The sequence below is a fragment of the Aquila chrysaetos genome, chromosome 3, assembly GCF_900496995.4.
Source record: "Aquila chrysaetos chrysaetos chromosome 3, bAquChr1.4, whole genome shotgun sequence".
Classification (NCBI taxonomy): Eukaryota; Metazoa; Chordata; class Aves; order Accipitriformes; family Accipitridae; genus Aquila; species Aquila chrysaetos.
Genome location: NC_044006.1, coordinates 11,178,020 through 11,197,582, shown reverse-complemented (window position 1 = coordinate 11,197,582; position 19,563 = coordinate 11,178,020). Strand labels below are relative to the sequence as shown.

Sequence of the window (19,563 nt, the reverse complement as noted above, 5' to 3'; positions counted from 1 at the left end):
GCTCTATGCAGCCGGTAAGGTTTGCATTGAAACTGTTTTTCTCTCAGTTGCTTTTAAGCTTTCGTCACGAGGGCTGGGTAAGTCCCGCTGCAGACCTCTTTGGCTAAGGAGCAGGCAGCAAACGGCAGGACCAGAGGTTGTGCTGCAAGCTGGCAGGATCCGTCCCTGGGTCTGCCGAGGCTGCAGCACAGGGCAGTAATGCCAGACACTAGGAACTGGGCATTCACTTCCCAAATGGTGTGGGCAGTCATTGGGGCGTGTGTGGGACGCCAGCCTGGCTCCACCACCTCTTCCCCCGGGAGTCACAGCACCCACTCCACCACGCTGCCCATATTGGGGTATCTCTCTCAAGAGCCCCAGAACCGAGCTGGGGGACATCAGCTATTGCCACCCACAAACTTGGCATGTTCGTTCTACGCAAAGCAAAACAGAAACCAGAGACATGGGCGTCCCCTCAGATGGGGACCAGCAGTATGTATGTGGGGGATGAGTATATTTCGGCTGCTCCGAAACCCCACTGGAGACCCTGGGGATTGCCAATGCCCTTCATTCACATAACCTCCGCAGCGCTGGCTACGCAGCTACTTCTCTCCCTGCTGCGAGTGCCGGGGGAGCACGAGGAGTACCTGGTGTTTCCTGGAGCAGGTTGTATCTGCTGCCATTCATCTTCCAGGGGCGCTCAGCTTTCCGAGCAGAGCTAGGGGAGTCTCACCCTCCGACGGGGCCATCCAGCTGGCGAGCCCGCCATGGGCTGTGGGGCAGGAGCCATGCCTGGGAGCTGGCTGCGGTGCGGCGGCAGGGACTGGCTAATCCCTTAATGCTGGTCACAATGAGATTTGATGGGGAGCAGGAGTTTGTGCCGCAGAGCCGCAGGTTTTAAAGGGTTCTGGCCACTACCCGGAGGGGAATTATAAGGTGGCTCTGGGTTTGAGCCCCGCTGTCGGTGCCCGCAGGAATGCCCGCTGCTTTCTGGGCCACCTTTCTGAGGTGCCCTCACCCTGGCCTCTGGCCTGCTGCTGCGTTTCTGCAGGGCGGGGGGTGCCTGACCGCACATGCAGCTCTAGCGGCTGCTCCAGAAAATGTCCCTGGGTGTGTTTAACAGCAGGAGCAGGTCTGACTTCCCCTCCGGGGAGAGATTGGCCACTTTTGCTTTAAAATGTTTCTATATAGATACCCAGAACACCATATCCTTGAGAAACAACCTTTGTCTCCCCTCCTGGCCGCCATCACAACATGCAGGGCTGGAAGGGAGAAGCAAGGGAGCAGGCGGGGAGCTGCGCACATGGTGCTCCCCATCTTTGGGCAGCCCTGAGCTTTGTGTCCTGCAGACCCCAGAGAGCAGCTCCAATGGTTCAAACCACCCCGGGGACATCGCTGCCGGGGCTCTCCCACAGCTCTCCAGGTGCCTGCCTGCTCTATGCCAGTGCCTTCCTTTCCCTATCCTCTCTGGAGGAAACTGGAAAACTGTCAGGACTGAGATTTCTTAATCAATTGTGCAGGTTTGTGCTGTCGATGGGGAATCCAGGAGCCTCCATGTCCCAGGCAGCTTGAGATTTCAGCTAGTGCCTTGCACTGCAGCTGGGCCAAGGCAAGCCCAGCAGGAAGAAAAGGGATTTTCCAACTGCCAGACTACAAGAAACCCCTCTCTGCCACCGCAGCGCTGCACACTCATTTTTTTTTCTGGAGATGAAGCTGCTGTGACACTCGTGTTGACTCATTTGGCCCCAGTCCAAAGGGGACCGCAGAGGCTGCTGAGCACTGAGATTTTTCTCCTCTGCAGGGAGTGTGTGCTGGCATGCGTGGCCCTGTTTAGCCCGGAAGAGGAAAATTAGGTGAGGGATTAGAGTGGCACTTCACTGGGTTTTCACAGGCACTGAGCAATGGATTGAATGGTGAAAGGGAGAACTGGCCATCCTTGCAATGCAGCCCTGTGCTGCCTGGCCGTGACCCCAACCAGGGCCGCCAGCAAGCACGGCCTCACCAGCCTCCACACCTGGAGGAACCAACGCAGGGCCAAGCCCATCTGAAACACCCGTTTTCCTGCACTTTCCTTCCTCCTCGGATGGCTTTCCTCCTTCAGAGCCCGCCTTTCAGTTCACTGTGCCAAGGAGGAAAGAGCTCACTCCTGCCCTCCAGAGATGTTGGCCCCTGAGCACCATCTTGAAGGCATGAGTCTAATATTCCTAAACCATTCCCGTCCCGTCTCTGCAAGCCTCCGCTCTCACCTGGGGCTGCCTGGGGTGCATTCAAATTAATTTGGACAGCCAGCATCTTCCAGAAGGCTCCTGATGGATCAGGGGTGGGGAATGACCCTTGTCTCTGTGCCCGGGGAAGGGGTACTCTGGTGACGGGGGCAGATGCCCAGCATGCCTGCGTGCAGCAGGGAGCAGCGTCAAGGGCAGGGCCAGGTCTGAACTGTGCATAACCCCATGACACCTCCCTTCACCCCTCTAGTTTCCACACCAATTTTAACACCTGTAACAGGGAAACCACCCAGGTCAACAGAGATTTCTCCCGGACAGTGGCAATCCCCAGGCAGACGCCCATGGATGGAGATGTGGGCAACACCAGGCTCTGCTTCCACCAGGGTGTCCACCATCATTTAGTCCTTGAAGGCAGTAGACTCCAGGCAGGGGAGCAGCCAGGGCTGTGGATCTGAAGCCTGGTTGTTTGTCCCCTTGCCCCTCCTGCCTCCTTATTCCACCCTTCATTTCCCAGTGCTGCCTTTGCCTGGCTCTCTGCATGGGCTGGTTCCCTCAGGCACCCATTGGTGCCTTCACTTCTCCCTGCCGGGGCACCTTGACCTAGCTGAGCTTGCCTGTCCCTGGGGCAGGACCTGCTCCTGCTCACAGGCCATGGTGGCTGCAAGCAAGAGGCCATGCAGCTTGCTGGATGGGGACCTGCAGCATGGGCAGGGCTTTTTTCCATGGGGTGGTTATTTTATGCCTTCTGCTGAGCCCCACAGTGTTGCCCTATCCATTAACCTGACACCCTGCCCAGCCTCACAGCCCATGGCCAAATTTCCTTGGGTGACCTTAGCATCAGTGAATCCTCTTCCCAGGCTGAGCTGCTGCTTTTCACCGGGGCAGTGGGGTGGACCCTGCCGTCCTGATGACGGAGTGGGATGCAGGACTTGCTCAGCCGGCTGGAAACTGGGGCAGGCTGGCACGCTGGAGGGGAGCAGCAGCAGCTTCTTATCATGGGTCATCAAGGCTTTGGGGACCGTGCGGCAAAAGGATGAGCCTCCCATGGAAGCAGAGGGGGAGAGAAGTGGCTGAGGGGGGCAGGAGGAGCCGAGCTCTGCAGCCTCTGTGAACGGCGCTGGGCCATAAACGCGGCACGGTGGCTGTCATTTATGTGTCAGCAAACACGTTGAGTGGGCTCGACTATTGATTCTGACTGTATAAAAGAGTGTTGTGGCACTTGTTCAGGTTTGTGCAGGTTTTACAGCTCTTGTTCTAAGAAGTGCCCATGTATTTGGTTTGCTCCTTCCTTCAGGTCTATCTGTTGACATTGGCTCTCCTAACCAGAGCGTTGGGCCATGCCAGGAAGCTAAGTGTACAGCCCTCCTTACGTTTCCCACTTTCCCAGGGGTTATCACCTATAAAATCTTGCACACACCCATGGCTGGGACAGGTTTCTGGTGCAGAGGCAGGTGAAAGGTGCCCACTGGTCCCACACTGGTGGGTTCAGGTGCCCCGCGCTCAGTGGCAGGAGCTGAGCCACCCACCCTGACGGATGAGTTTCAGGGTGGATGGGCAAAGACGTGGGGAAGGTGCTGCCCTCGGCAGCCTGGGCCGGGCTGAGCAAAGTCAGAGGTCTGTAGGGCTAAAACGAAAATCGGGGTGTCAAACCAGCATGGATGTCCAGGGAGGGAGAAGGTGTCAGGGCTCCCAGAGCATCATTGCAGAAGAGATGGCCTATGTGTGGTGACCCACGGCAGGAGGCACACAGTATCACCCGTTCTCCACCTCCAGTCCTCTTCCCAACAGGAGAGGCCAGCACCAGCTGAGCCCACAGGGACACCTTGGTGCTGGGGGCTGAAAAGGCTTGAGCCCACGGTGATGGTCCCCATCTGCCCCTTGGCACCAGGCTCCTGGTACCATGGGGATGCAGCTGGAGTCCCTCCAGGGGCTGCAGCATTTTGGGATAGGAAGTCTGGTCCAGCCCCGCAGCCCTTCAGCTTTTGGAGCCAGGATCCGTCTGCTCCTCGACTGCTGGTGCCTTTGCACAGCCACTTGCTCTGCATGGAGCTGCTCCTCTCGCACCTTTGGTGCATCATCCAGAGCCCACCATTAATTTTTGAGGCATGTATTTCCTGAAGGGATTTGCTGGGTAATTTCTGTTGGTGCTCAGGCTGAAGCTTGGACAGGAGCTGTTCCTGGGAGTAATTGCTTCTGGGACCGGGCTTTGCTCAGAGGCCCTGGTAGGAATGTGGTGCCTCTGCCAGTGCAGGTGAGCAGAGCCATCAGCCCTGGCTTCACGATAGAGCCACTACCTTGAAATTTGCCTTCTGTGAAAGTTCTGCAACATTTGCTGTTTCCACAAACATTTCTGCCAGGAACCTTGTTTGCTTGATATTTGAGGAAAGCAAACAGAGAAAGAGCCCGAACACAAACAGTCATGGACATTTTTTTGCAGTCTTTGCCCTGTTCTAACCCTTAGCCCACCAGCAGAGACACTTGCAGGCATCCCCCCTGCCCAACATACCCTTTGGCTCTGCCCTATGCTCTGCTCCGTCCTCTGCTGCTGGCCCTGGTCCCACTGCAAATATTGCTGTATTTAAAAGGAAATCACCCAGACCTTGCTGTCTGCGGGACCACCATCACTCACCACTGCTTTGCACTCACTTTAAATACACACCATTTTTTAATACCATTTAAGAAATGTCAGCAGAAGACTAACCGAGCATGTCTGACTCGCAGACCTACACCTGCCCTGTGGAGTTCAAGATAGCTCTCAGACACTCTTCAAACCTTCCCCAGCCTCATGCCGCTCACCTCCCAGAGCTGAAGCTCATTGCCCGCTGATAGCAGCCCTCTGTGCTCACTCCCCCTTATAAAAATACCATCATGTTTTCAAGCGAAGCCAAAGACGAGGGCGTGCTGCTGGCCCGATAAGTGGCCGGGGTGAGGCGGCTGCCCTGGCGCAGTGGAAGTCGCAGCCCTGTGGGCAAGCACAGCCCCCCGCAACACCGAGCAGCATCCCTGCAGCCCCCTGCAATGCAGGGAGGATCCCCAGCTCTTCCCCAAGGAAACTTCCACCAAGCACCAGCAAACAGCACTCAGGATTGGGCCAAGGCAGCTAAAGCAGTGATTATCTCTTTTACATCCCATCTAAATACCAGTGCTTATTCCTGGGCGCAGCAAGACCCTGTTCAGCCATTTCTTGCCCTGGTAAGTGCTGACCCTGCCAGAACCAGTGTTACGGCCACCACAACAGCTGGCGGGGATGGCGGGAGTGGGGACAGGGAAGGGGGCTGTGCCGGGTGTCCTAACACCCACCAGTCCTTGATGGCCTCCAGGCCATGGACACAGAGCACAAGGAGTAAACAGAGGAATTAAGTAGCAGCTGACATGAGAAATCAAGAGGGAAAAGCTCGGTTCTGCCTCCTCTTATGTTCTTCAGCTGAAACTGTTCACCACATCTGACCAAAATGCCTAAGCAGCTCTGACGTCTCACATTTTTCAGCTAATTTCCAAAGCTGCTTTACTGAGCTGGCCCCAATCATGCGCTGGTCCCTGCTGTAACCACCGGCCTCGGGGATCCCCGGCTCGAAGAGCTGCTCCCAAAATACAAAGGAGCGGCGCTGCCTGTGCTGGGATTGAGGGCAATTGCCCGGATTGCGCCCAGGTCTCATTGGGAGGATAAAGCTGGAGCTGGGGGCTCATTGCCTCCTCACTGCCCGGGAGAGCACCGTCCCCTCACCCCCTCTCCATCCCCTACCCTTTCGTACACCCAGTTGCAGCCTCCCCTGGGGATTTAGCACCAGGGTGCCCGGAGGAGCCCTTTCCAGCTGACAGCCCATCCTCAGTGGGTGCTGGTGAGGATGCGGAACATGCACCCAGCCCCACGGCTCTGTGGGAGCTGTGGCATCATTATCTTCTTGCCCAGGGACCCACACAGGGTGCTGGGGACGGGACACCTTTGTCACCACCTGGCCAGGCATCCTCCAAGTCCTTTACACAAGGCACAGGTCTGATGGGAGGGAAATAAGTGCCCCCAAGGTATGGTTTAGGGGAATGCTGGTGGCAGTTTGGGGCAGGGTTGGATAGGGAAAGTTGCAGTAACTGCAGGGGGGAATGCCCCACTCTCTGCTCTTACTGATGCCACCGCTGCAAAGGGTGGGCTAGACCCGCTCGCTGTCCTGAGGCTGGGTGCTGGTGCCCAGCTTCCCCCTTAGAATATATCCCTGGCTTCAAATGGATGCTGAAATGCTGAAGCCCCTGAGATGGATGGGGGGGACTGAAAAAAACAGAAAATCTTTCCATCTGTCAAAGGAAACTGAAAATAACTGCATGACCCCTCCGGGGCTGAAGGCACATCTGGTGGACCCTGGTGTGCATGCACTGGCTGAGCCCCAGCAATGCCAGTGCAATGCCAGCTGGGGTGGCCTGTCCTGCCAAGGGCTGGGAGCTGCGAGAGCAGCCCGGGCGGGCACGGCTGGGGCACCCCCCTTGCTTTGCAAGGGAATAAACTTGCCGGTGACCCTGGGAAGGGTTTGGCCACCACTTTGCTGTCTGCCCCCTGGTGCATCCTGGCTGCTGTGCCCACCCTGCCACCCATCCCAGTCCACCTGCGGCACTGCAGGCTCCCAAGGAAGCCAGGCACTGCCGGGTCCCCCCTCCCCGCCAACCCTTCCTTGCCTCTATTTGGATAACTTTTTCACCCGTTTTATTCATGAGGACTCCCCTCCTTCTGCCAACACTCTGAGCTTCCTCTCACTTAGGTCTGGGAGGGCCGTCTCGCTTTTTTATTCTTATTATTTTTCACTCTCCCCCTTGCAAGGCCCCAGACTCGGCAGCCTGGCCCCACAACAACCTGGCAGGCAGCGGGTGCCGGCTGGAGCGCGCCTTTGTTTGGCCACAGGAGCAGATGGGGAGAGCAGCCGCAGGTGGGGTGTGCAGCCATTCTTTCTTCCCCAGCCGCCCCGCGGCACCCAGCTTTGCCTGCGCCTGCCCCGGCTCAGCCCACAGCTTGGTCGTGGACCCTTAGGCTGAAAAATTAGGAGAAAATTAGGTTAAAAAAAAAAAAGTCAGGAGAAAATTAATGGCGGAAAGATTTGCCTGCCCGTCTTTAAGGTCACCGATGTGCCGGGGCTGGCAAGTGGCTGCTCGCATTAAAGCCAGCTGCAAGTGGGCAGAATAACTTAATCGTAAGTTGTTAAAGAGCTTGTTGAGCTCCTCGCTTTGCATCTGTCAGGCAAAGCCTGTTGCTCGCTGCAGAAATGAGGCTGGCTTTGCACCCGGGGTACAGCAGGACACAGGCACCCTGGAGTTGGGGACACCCAGACCCAGCCACCCCACACTGCTGTGTCTCCCAGGCTGATGGGAACATCACTTGAGCCTCCCCTTCTCCTGCAAGTGAGGCAGAAGTCAGTACCTGCGAGCTCAGTGGGTCAGGAGCCATCTCCCCACCAGCAGCAAAGACTCATGCGGGGCTTCAGCCTGGAGGATGCTCAGCACCTGCTTCTGCTGGGCCAGCCCATAGAGGTGCCCTCGCTCCAGGATCTGACCCTCTGTACATCTCAGAGGCATCAAGCCTTCGTTTTACACGCTCACAAGCAGCCTTCATTGCGTGGCTCCTTGCACATTGTCCAAGCAGCGCCGGCTGGATGCAAAACCACAACCCGCACTGAACAGACCAAAAACTCAGCATTTTTCTGAGTCCAGCTTTATGCGTGGCCCCGTCCCGCTGCAGCTTAGAGGCGTGGGTGAAGGGAGCTTCTCGAGAGCCCCGGCTCCTGCAGGCCTGGGATGTACAAATGAGCAACCTGATAAAAAGGGGCTAAAACTCAGCATTTGGTAACTGCTAGACTACAGCTTCCTGTTCCAGCTCAGTCCAGTGACGCCATTGCAGATCCTGTGCAATTCCTACACGTTTCCATTGCAATCGGCCATGGGCCCACCGAAATGCCGATGAGCCCCGCATCTGGCCATGGCTCACCATGGGGCGATGTCAGCCGAAATTAAAATGATCTGGAGAGTACTGAAGTGCTGGGGGCTGGGGCAAGGAGTCACGGGCCCTCGCTGCAGCGTGGATGCCCAGCACGAGGGTGGGTTAGGGCTGGAGGTGGCACCCATAGGAGGCTGCAGGCCTGGAGCAGGAGAAGCCACCACCCAAAACAGGGCCATGAGTAAAGTGCAGGGAGGTGGCCTGGGAGCCCCACAAGCCCTCCTGGGGCCTGGCTGCAGCACAGGCAGCGGCTGGAGCGTGGGCTGGTGGGGCTGGGCATGCTCGTGGGTGGGGTGTGGTAAAGGAGAAGAGGAGCAGGACGTGATAAATACAGTGAGGAGAGGCAAGGTAGCATGATTGAGACGCAGGGGATGTGATGGAGAGCCATGGGGTGTGATGGAGAGCCAAGGGAAGTGATGGAGAGCCATGAGGAAGTGATGGAGAGCCATGGAGTGTGATGGAGAGCCACAGGACATGATGGAAAACCTTGTAACTGTGAGACCTCGTCTGCCGGAGCCTCGCTCTGCACCCTGGCCATGCCCAAGGGACAGGGGTTCCCAGATCACATAGGACCGAACCAGCCCCGGCTCCTTGCCTTGCAGGGAAGCTGCAGCACAGGCACAGCTGGACCCATCCTGAGGGTAACGTCGGGCTGACGACAGCCCAGGCAGGGGGACCCGTCCCCTGGGTGCCCATGTGTGTTTGTTGGTAGTTGGCATCTGGCACAGCCAAAGAGAGCAGCGGCACGGGGCTGCGCCAGGCTGGTACCTGCTGTGCCACGCAGGGAACACGGGCATCTCCCTGCGGCCGGGGTGCCCCGGGCAGTGGCTTGCTGCCCGATGCTCTGCCCCGCAGAGACTGGCGGCTGCCGTTCGTCTGGGCTCTATAGTCCCTGCTGGGAAACCTGCCCAGCACTAACACCAGCCCAGCCCCGGCCCTCGGCAAGAGCAGCAGCACCGGCGGGCGTCCGCTGTGCCCGCTCACGCAGCCCGGCCATGCCATGGGCCGCCCGCAGCCTTTGCATTGGGGCTGGCTGCGTGTCCTAAGGGCAGCACGTCATCTCCTTTCTAAACTGCTTCCACTTCTGCTGCGAACCCTGCAGCAGCCCCTCCGCCAGCAGGTCGGACCGCTCTGCTCCCTCGGGCACGTGCCTTCTTCTTCGAGCCAAGCAGAGTGAAAGAGAGAAAATACATATATATGTATTTATATTATATAAAAAATCAATCGGGGACCCTCTTTCTGCCTCCATCTCCAGCCTTTGCAGGTGCCTGAGCCAGTGGGGGCCGGGCAGCGCGGCGGGGCTGGGACGTGGGGCCGGGGGCTGCTGCCCGCTCCCAGCCCCGCTTCCCGCGAGCGACGCCGGGGCGGCAGCGCGGGCGATGGAAACGCTGTACTCACCATATGGAGCCTCCATCTTAGCGCTTAGCTGGGTGCTTACATTGACCATGTCTCGCCGGCTACTGCTATGGGGACTTGGGGTGAAAACCAGAGGAAGTAGAGGAATAAAAAGAAATCTAAATAAATAAATAAAAACGTCTTTCACTAAGGAACTAGGTGAAGGCAGGAGGGAACACGGAGAGGCAGGGCGAGGAAACCTGCCTCTCCTGTTATCTTATTGATTCGCTTAATCAGGGCTAATGTGGGTGGAGATGTTAAATAGTAACCAAGCTCTTATGGAAACCAATCTGCAAGGTGCCGTTGCTGTAGCTATAGTAACTGCTGCCAAGCTAGAAACTCAAACACGGCTTTTACTGGACTCTTTTGGGGCTCCCGTTTCCACTTGGTGTCAAGGCCGGGGCAGCCACTGGGCTGGGGTTCACCCCTGGCCGTGGGGGGGACAGGGTGGCCGGATCCAGCTCCACGGCGCCCTGGGTGCTGCTGGTTTTTGTGCTGTTGCCCACCCGTGATGAGAAAACCAGGACTGAGCCCGCCTGCGGGCAAGGGGCTAACCCTGCCAGTGGGCGAGGGGCCACGGGATGAGCCTTGGGGGCTGGCACGCGCTGGCACGGGCAGAGCAGAGCCCAGCCAAGGTACAAGGGGCGAAACACCCCAGCCGTGGGTTGGGACTTGTCCCCTCGGTGCAAAACCAGAGGGGTGACTTGGGGATGGGGAGCCGCGGGGATGTGGCAGTGGGATGAAGGGTGGTACCCTGAGTGCGGGGCCGGGGCGCAGGGCATTTGCAGCTCCTCCCCGTCTCCCTCTGCTCCCCAAATCAGGGGGACTCGCAAGGTGCCGCAGCCACTCATGGACATCTGTGCTCTCTCTCGGACTGCAGCACCCAGGAGGAGCCCCGGGGACCTCATGGTGGCAGAGCGCGCAGGTATGGTCCCCAACCTCCCCGTGGAGCCGGTGGCTCCATGGCAGGAGCAGCCCCTGCTCAAAGGGGCTGCACTGAGGCAAGCAGGGCCACGTGCAAGAAGTGTTGCTGAGATGATGCCAAATATATAGGGGATCCAGAGCTGGAACTGCAGTGCAGGGCCTCCCGCATCTCCCGTACGTCTCTGGAAGGAGCCAGGCTGGAGGAGGCACCGAGAGGTCCCTGCCAGTCCCAGGACCCCCAGCACCCCGGCTATCGAAACCCTGCAGCCCCAAGGGGACAAAATTAGGGACATCTGCTCCTCTGGATGGAAAAGCACATCCCAAGGGAGCATGCAGCAGGGTGGGGGTGAGCAGGGAGGGGGCTGCCAGGATGCAGTGGGCTGCGATGCAGGAATCTGCAGCGGGGGCCTCAGACCCAAGGCCTGGGAATCTGGGGACCTCTGAGTTTGCTGAGGGCTGAGAGGTCCTAGAGAGGGAGGGGATGTGGATAACGGGGTGCGCAGTGGTCCCGGGGGTGAGGCAGGGCGGTGGGGTGGCGTGGTGCAGCCTGGGTGGGACAGGGAGCTCGTGGCCCTCCAGCATCATCGTCACCTGGTGTCCCAGCAGTGCTGGCTTCTCCCACACGATGGAGCAAAGCGCCCGGGCATCTCCTGCGGCCATGGCCCGTGGCCCTGCTTAGGGCTTCTGCACCCCTTCACTGTTTACCCCAAAAACCAGAGCAAAGGCACCGGCTCGGTGCTACCCCGAGGCTCCGGGCTGTGAGTAAGGGAGGACCAACACGAGCACAGGGGTTTCCAGGCTGCTTTATTGGGGGGCTCAGAGCGGGGGGCCCTGTGGCAGGAGGGATTGCTGTGGAGCGGGGGCACGCTTGGAGCTCCCCACTTATCCTCCAGCCACTGGCCATGAGAGGAACGTCTTGGTATTCACTTACACCAGCCTCTGCCTTAGCACAGGCAGGGGGCAGTGGGGAAAGCCCCCCAAGCCCACAGAGCAGGGACCATGCCAGCCAGCCCTGCTCCCTCCGTGCATCCCTGAACTGTCCCTATTTCAGGTAACAGGGATGTGAACCATCCCTATTTCCCCCAAAGTGGGAAGCAGCCGGACAACGCAAGCACTGCTGGAAAGGTGTGTTAAAAAAAGCAGTTTCCTACATGGCACTAGGGATGAAGCAGGTTGGACAGCCAGGCTGCTGGGGAGGGTCAGTGTTATAAATAATTCTGGTTCACCCTGTCCCCATTGCTGGGGGCTCCTCGTGGGGCTGCAGCCCTAGAACCAGCTGACTTGGTTGGATTTGAGTCCGGTGAAGCACATGTTGTTGGAGCAGCCCCCGCCGTAGGTGGGGGGGCAGGCTGAGCACGGCCGCCCCAACTTGTATGGCGCTTCTCCCAGCCAGTTGCCCCTAAAAAGAAAGAAGGGCATCACCTCTGAGTGCCATCACCTCGCTGCCCACACTGGAGCGAGGAGGGAGGAGGGCACAGGGGGGCTTCCCTCCACGCACTTACTTGATGGCGTAGTTGCAGACGAGGAGGACGGCGTGCCGCCACGTGCTGCCCCACACCCGCACGTTGGTGCAGGCACCCAGGGCGCAGCCCAGACGGCTGGAGGATGCCCACACCATCTGCACCGGGACAGAGAACAGGCACTGTCGGCGACCGCCTGCCCAGGCATCCCGCAGCCAGTCACCCCAGGACCCCAGCACAGGGCTCCATCCCACCAGGGAGTCACATCTCGCCTGCCTGAATTTCTCGGGCTGGATGCTGTGCCCATCAAGGGTGGTGCTTTGTCACCAGAGGGTGATCTCTTGCTGTCCCTCTTCTGTCTGCAGCCTGTGCTGCCCTGCAAGGGGCTGCCTTGCCAAGCTCACTTCAACAAGCAGCAGGGTCTGGGTCACTTCTCCAATTTGCCCTCAGCCTGAAGCATTGCTGGCAGCTTACCCTGCACACAGGGAGGTGAAACAGATCTAGAAGCTCCTCCTAAAGCCTCTCCACGCTGAATTTCCTCCTTAAAAAATGTATCATCTTGCCCATTTGCAACACGGAGCATGCCCAAGCATCCCCATGGACGAGCCGCACGGGGATGCAGATGCTCAGGTAAAGGTTGGAGCCGTGCAGAGGAGGTAATTAGGGGTTGGCACAGCTTTGCCACTGAGCAGGGGAGCAGAGGGATGTTTTCTACCTTGTGCCAGCCAGGCTGCCGGTGGATGTGCCAGGGGATGCCGGGGAGCTGGATACGGCTGGGTGCTATAAAGCTGCTCCATCACAGAGGAGTGGATTCATGCTCAGCAAAAGCACAAAGGGGCTTTTTTTTTTCTCTTCACCACCTTTGAGGTGCCAGTGGGGTAATACAGCCAAGAAGGCCAAAGCAGGGAAAAAAGCTTAAAAAAAATGAAAACCTCCTAGCCAACTGGCCAGAAGGTCCCAGCTGCACTCCAGTGGGCTGTGAGCTCCTGGGACCTCCATGCAAGCAGCCCGATTCCCGCGGGGACCCGGGGTGGGAGGGCATCACCAATAGCTGCTTGCAGCCCTCCGGCAGGCACGCTGCCTGCTGCCAGCCCTGCTGCCTGATTTGAAGCAGGCAGCTGCCAGGATTCAATCCCGGATCCCAGCTGCTGCTGCTGGGAGAAGAGCTGTTTGCTGCACTGGGTGTTGCAGCAGCCCAAGGTGCTGTGAGCTGCCCCCCGGTTTGCAGCCAGGTCCCGGAGGGCTGTGGGAGGGGGCCTGTGGTGCTCACCTGTGTATAGTGGCTGCAGACAGAGCCGCTGCATTTGGAGGGGCAGCGGGGGTTGCACTCGCGGGGGTGAGGGAAGGAGTAGTGCTGCTTCTCCTGGTGCCACGATTTCACCATGTCCACAACAGAGCGGTACCTGCAAAAGGTGTTGCGCGTAAGGTGGACCTCCTTCACCTCAGAGGTCATGGGCGAAGGAGAGGAGGGGGAGGAAGGCTCCAAGCTGAGGGAATGGGGGAGTGAAACAGGTTGGAGCCAGGGCCTGTTGGGACCAAGTGCTCCTGGGGAGAAGGGGGCAATGACATCCTTGTGCCAAGTCCACTTGTGCCCAAGGCCAGAAGACCTGGCCCTCACTGGAGGCACCTGAGTGCTCAGCTGCATGACGGAGATGCAGGATCCACATTCCCCCGGTCCGTGTGCCTGGCAGAGAGGTGACTAATGCCATAGTCCCCAAATGAGCAGTGGGCACCTCTGGTTTCCCACATTTACTCTGCTGCAAGAGTTGGACCCTCCTCCTCCACTCTGGGGGGCTTGATGTGCCTCTTGGTTGCGTCTCAGTCCTCTGCAACCCCAGCTCAGAACCTCTCTGCTCCTCAACCGAGGGCCTACTGCTCCTCCTCCTCCTCCAGCATCGTGGGGTGTGGGGAATCCCGGGGAGCCCCCTCCGCCCATGGGGCACTCACCTGCCCGAGTGGATGGAGAGGTTCTGCCCCATGTATTTCATTAGCTGGGGGGGGGCCGTGGTCCCACAGGCAGCGCGCAGCCCACGCCTCCGCTGCCCTGGCCAGCCGCTCGTCCCACACCTGGCCAGGAGGAAAGGAAAAGGGCAGGGAGAGATTTTGGGTGCCCAGAGGAGGGGAAAAGGAGAAACCCGCTCTCTTAGGCTCAGGGAGAGTTTCTGAGCACCCATGAGTGTCCAAAAATCATGGCTTACACATCAGGCTGGAAAAAATCCAGGGGAAGCATGGCAGCATGTCCAGGAGTGGTGAACCACTCCAGTTGCCCACTATAGCTCCTGGGCATCTTGGGTGCCCTCTGCCCAGGCAGAGCATGGATGCCCTGAAGCAGTGCAAGCCCTGGGTGTGTGATTCCCTCTGGGAATGAGCTGCTTCTGCAGAAGGTGGAGCTGAGCCCAGCGGTGAAACCCCGCAAACCTGCACGGCCACTGCAGCTCACAGCCATCCCCAGCCCTCCACCACAGCCCTGGCCACAGACTAACCAACCAGTGAGGACAGCTGGTTCCCTCATGCATTATTTAAAGATTCCTCACCCATCCTGAACTGCTTTGGAGAGATGCCTGAGAGAGTTATTTTGGAAGGTAGGAATTTAGGCCGAGCAAGAAGCGGCACAGGATGCTCCCGGGCACGTCTGACATGCTCTGGTACCCAGCAAGCTGAGCTGCTGCCTGTCTCTCCCAAACTGGCATCCAGGGACCACCCAGCTGCTCTGTCAGAGCTCCAGTCTCCTCCCTGCGAGCAGAGCGGCATGTGGCACCTCCTGCCCCGAGGGTCCCACTCTGTGCTGGCTGGAAATCCCTTCTTTTGGTGGCTCCCCATTTCTCCTCCTTTTAGAACTGGGCTAGGAGCTCCAAGCGGGGTGGAGACAGCCTGGGGAAAGCTCTGCCCAGGGTAGCCTTGGACCAGAGGAGGTGCCCGACCCGGCGAAGCTGCGCAGCCCCTCTTTGACCCACTCCTGTATGTTTCTTCTCCCAGGGGCTGGCATCCCTGGACATGCTCCTAAGGAACCCTGGAGCTTGGGACAGGGCCATGCCTCCCAGCTGCAGTTAGGGGAAAGGCTCCCACCTCGGCTTTGGGTTGGGACCTGAACTTTTCACGCTTGTAGCCATCTCCCTTCCCCTAACGCTACCTCTGCAGCTTGGCTGGACAGATCCTGCCACCCCGCAGCCAGCAAGCTCCCAGATGTTGCAGACATGGGACCAGGGGTCCTAAATCTGCCCCTGGGTGGAAACATTGCCCCATTGGGAATCCATCCCTCCTGCACAGAGGCTGCAAGGGTCTGCCCTGCACCAGGGATGCAAAACGTCCCCGGGATAGATGTTCAGCCACGAATCTGGGGCAGCACCCTGACATCCCCATGCGTGGGTGCCCTGTCCCTACCAGGTTAGGTGCCCATCTCGTGGGCGAGCCCCTCAACCCCACTGCAGCACCCAAGAGCTGCGGATCCAAAAACACCCCGCCGGAGGCCGACTCACCATGTACTCCATGTTGGCAGCGGGGGGGGACACCTGTGCTCGCACTTGGTTGTGGTAGTCCAAAATCACGCTCATGTCATGGGGGGAGAGGTATCGCTTCCGACGGCTCCGGGGGACCCCCACGCCCCACAGCAGGCCCGCAGCTCTGCCCCTGGCAGGGGACAGCAGCTCGGTGGCATTGGGCAGCAGGAAGGAGCTGGACTGCTGTGTCATCCAGAAGCCCAAGGCAGTGAGGTACAGGTGCAAGTGGAGCACAGTCATGCTAGCCCGGCCGGCGGGATCGGCCGGCAGCTTTCCGCTCCCGCACAGAGTTAAGCAAGGACAAGGTGGACTGCCGGTCCCTGCTGCCGGCGTGTGGATCTAGGAGAGAAAACAACACAGGCACCGCTCAGGTTTGCAAATACCATGCAAATACCACTTCGCAAAATAAGATTTTTAAAATTAATCTGATAACCTCATTTATCACAGCAAATTCCCCAGGACTGGCAGGGAGATGTCTGGGGAATTGGTTTTCTTGTTGTTTCTTTAAAAACAAAGTAAAATCAGTACAAAATCTCCCCCATTTTTTCACTTAGCGCACGTACCTGCCGGGCAGGGGCTAATTAGGAGCATGCTGAGATATTCACTGCAGCCGCCTGCCCTGTAACTTCCCAGGCGTTTGGTGTGTTGAGTAAATCCCCAGCAAAAATAGAAATCTCATACAGATAAAGAAATGCATAGCAAGTTTTAAAAGCATCGGCAAGAAATCCTAACAAGTCTTTATCTCAGGGAAAGAAAAGTAAACCACCGCAAAAGCAGAATAATTAAAAAAAAAAGGAGGTTGCTGGAATATCTCCTCGTCTGTCAGCCGATGCACCTCCTAGCATCCCTGCCAGCCCTTCCCCGGAGCAGTGGGGAGGATGTTCCCCCGACTACGTACCTTGAGGACTGAGCCAAGAGCAGCCGAGCCCGGCGGCGGTGGTGGCAGCTGGTGGGATTGACCTTTGCAAACAACCTGCTGGGGCAGATGCGGGGGAGAGGTTTAGCCTAGCCCCGCCGGGCAGCCCGCTGCGGCATCTGACGCAAAAGCTGCATCTTAACTCTTCCCCCGGGGAATGTCCTGAAGTTTGGAAGGAGCCCTGCTAGGAGATTTATAGGCTGGTGGATGCATCCGCGCGCAGAGGCGCGCACACAGGCATGCTGAGCCGTGCACAGTCCGGTGGGGGGAAGCGAGCAGAGCCTGGATCGCTCCTCCAGTGGGCAGAGGAGCTGCTCACCAGCTGCTGGCTGGGGTTTTTTTCAAGCTACCTACGGGGAGAGGTTCCCAGAGTTGTCTCTCCCCCATTCATCACCCCCCAGCTGGGGTCTTGCTGGGAGCTGTGGATAGGGAAGAGAATCCAGGTTGGCGAGGGATGCGGAGGGGGTTTTGCCCTGGCAAGGCAGTGGCAGGGCTGGCACTCACCGGGAGCCCCGGGGTCACCCCGCTTTGGTGCGAGCTGAGCAGATGGCAGAGATGTCCCATTCTGGGGGTGGCTGGGAGGGGACCTGGTGACCACACATGTCGCTGGGCCAGCAGCTCTCTCCGTTAGAAGTGAAGCCACTCGCCAGGCTGGGCACTGCTGCCCCTGGGTTCCCCAAGGACTAGGGCTTGCCGCAGCCTGCGGGGGCTCTGCCCGTGTCCCCACCAGTGACCCGAGCTGGTGATGCCCACCAGGGGCATCTCAGGGGAAAACAGTCCTTCCTCTGTGGGCTGTGCTCCGCTGGGCAGCCCGACTGCTGTCCAGGTGTCTGTCCCCAGGGAGGGGAAATGGCTGCAGAACTCTGAAAGCCATGGACAATCCTGCAGCATCAAGTGTGTTTCCCTACAACATCTCAAGCACTCACGAAGCCTGGGGCAAGCTGAATTATTGCAGGTCACAAAAATGTGAGTCTGGCAGTCTGGAGGGGCTGCTTGCAATGCCCATCACATCTCTTCCTTCCACCGTGCTCAGAGCCACCGTTGAGTGGCCACATGTGAGCAGCAGTGGGGCTTGCTGCCATCATTCCTCCATGCCATGGTGCCCCAGGTAAGCAAGATGCTCTCCCTGCAACTCACCAGGCCTGGGTTCACCAGGGCACAGGCAGGTTTGGAGCCAGGATTTGGCTCTTTGCTTGCATGAAGGGGAGCACCAAGCCCAATCTCCCTCTCCTGAGCTGGTGGGAGGCATGGAGACAGAGACATGGAGCTGAGACCAGAGTGTGCCCGGAGAAGAGCTGGTGCTCAGGCAGGGAGACAAGGAGGCTGCCGGGACAGTGTGGGGAGGAGAAGGCAGTCCCACAGCAGCAACCCATCGCTGCTTCTCATCCTCACTGCTTTGACTGGGGCAAGAATTGAGGATCCCAGACGCGCAACTCCTGCCCCATGCTCGGACTGACGGCACATCCCAGAGCACAGCCAGCTGCACCCAGCCACCCCAGAGACCCACAGTGCAACAGAAGCCAACCAGGAGCTCAGGGAAGAGCAGACCCAAGTGTGGAGCAGGAATAACACCCAGGTGTTGAGCTGATGTGCTACAGCAATACAGCCTCACCCTGCTGCGAGACTGCTGAAATAGTCCCCCGTGTATGTTTTTCCTGGCATCTGCTCTCTTATAAAGCAACTAAAGATGCTGCGGGTCCCGGGGAGTGGCTGGAGACATGTGCCGGAGGGATATTTCCATCTACTCCCCACCCAGCTGGTGGGACAATGATTGTGCCAGCGAGGAGACAGGGAAACCACTGCTGAGGCATCTCCAGCCCCTCTGTGGCACTGCAGGAAGGGACCTCTCAGTGCGGAGAGCAGTAGCACCCCGTGCACCAGCAGGGCTGGGCAAGCTGCTGAGAGCTGAGCCGTGCTGTGCCATGGATGCTGGCACTGGGCACGCTGGGGTGTCAGGATGGCTCCCAGAGCCCACTGGCTTTCCAGGCTGCCTAATGCAGGGCGTCTAACCAGCTCAGCTTCACCTTCCTAGCACCAGACCACCCCAAAACACCAGCCACCTCTCCGCAGGTGCCGGGCAAAGCACCATCCCCAGTTTGCCAATCCTACTGACACCCCTATTTCACGTTCACATATGCAGAGATGAGTGCCAACTCCAGGAGCCGGCATCAGGACAGCCCTTCGTATCACACTGGGACGGCACACGCTGGGGCTGCCTCCATCCACTCAACCCCAGCTATCAAATCTCTCATTAGTAACGGCTGGTAAAGGCCATTTCATTCCCAGCGGATTAGAAAGGCAGGTGGGGACACGCAGCAGCAATCTTAACTGGGCAGAGTGGGAACGTGGTCTGGGCAGACTGGGAGGAGCAGCTGCCACCAAGTGCACACCAAAGTAGGGAGGGCACTGGGACTGTGTTATGGGAAGAGTTTTTTTAATGATTTGTTATTTCACAGAAGACAGAGGCCTGAGCAGCAAATGCTCGTCCAGCACCATGAACTGCAAAGCTTTGCATTCAAGATTTTTTTTTGAGCTTTTATTTCCCTGGGGCTCAGGGAGAGCAAACCCACTGCAGCTCCCACTGCCACGCAGCAGCCGAGCCGCACTGAACCTCTGTGCGGAGACAAGGCGAGGGTTTTGTCTTGGGTGCACATTGAAAGCACTGCTTAATCAGCACTCCACGAGACAATCCAAATTCCAGGAACTGGAAGGGGTTTGTGTCCCTGCCAGGCGTAATATCCTGCAGCCCAGACTGGCCCGGCTGCCAAAGCACACGGTATCTGCAGCGAGGACCTTGCTGGGAGCCAAGAAGCACACACATTCAGCTGGATACAGCAGCAGCACCGGCAAATTCTCAGTTTAATGAGCATCAGGGGTAAAAAAAGAGATAAATCACTAGGTTCACAGCACTCTCTTGGCAGAGACACCTACCGATGCTTTTAAGACCAACAGACGTAGCGGCTTGCTCCAGAATAAGCCATAACAGGACTTGCAGGATTTCTCTGTCACGTTTCTCCCATCTATTGGCTTCAGGTGTCACCCATCACCCATGTAACAAGGTGGCAGATGGTGACATGAGCTCACATAGGACTGAGCAGGGCTTTGCCCTTTGCTGAAGGACAGGATCTGCTGTGGTCCCTAAGCATCCCTATGCCTGGAGGAGGTTGATGTGACTTTCCATAGCAGCAGCCTTCTC

General features: G+C 58.3%; 2 protein-coding genes across 4 annotated transcripts in view; both read right to left on the bottom strand.

Moving 5' to 3' along the window:
- The window catches only part of HNF4A (hepatocyte nuclear factor 4 alpha), a 37,839-nt gene extending 28,055 nt beyond the window's left edge, over nucleotides 1–9,784 (bottom strand). For 2 of the 3 annotated variants that reach the window (XM_030010269.2, XM_030010270.2), the window contains exon 1: nucleotides 627–807. In XM_030010269.2, coding sequence (XP_029866129.1) covers nucleotides 627–666 — 40 coding nt within the window. In that variant the 5' untranslated portion in view covers nucleotides 667–807. Of the gene's footprint in view, nucleotides 1–626; nucleotides 808–9,573 lie in introns of those variants that run through there. The other variant, XM_030010268.2, reaches the window with a different exon arrangement.
- Nucleotides 9,785–11,281: 1,497 nt separating this feature from the next.
- On the bottom strand, nucleotides 11,282–16,334 carry R3HDML (R3H domain containing like). The gene is given in 7 exon segments (XM_030009445.2): nucleotides 11,282–11,893; nucleotides 11,997–12,112; nucleotides 13,225–13,357; nucleotides 13,902–13,954; nucleotides 13,956–14,021; nucleotides 15,431–15,790; nucleotides 16,015–16,334. Coding segments are annotated over 6 exon segments (762 nt in total). The 5' UTR covers nucleotides 15,692–15,790; nucleotides 16,015–16,334; the 3' UTR covers nucleotides 11,282–11,760.
- Between the last annotated feature and the right edge of the window lie 3,229 nt (nucleotides 16,335–19,563).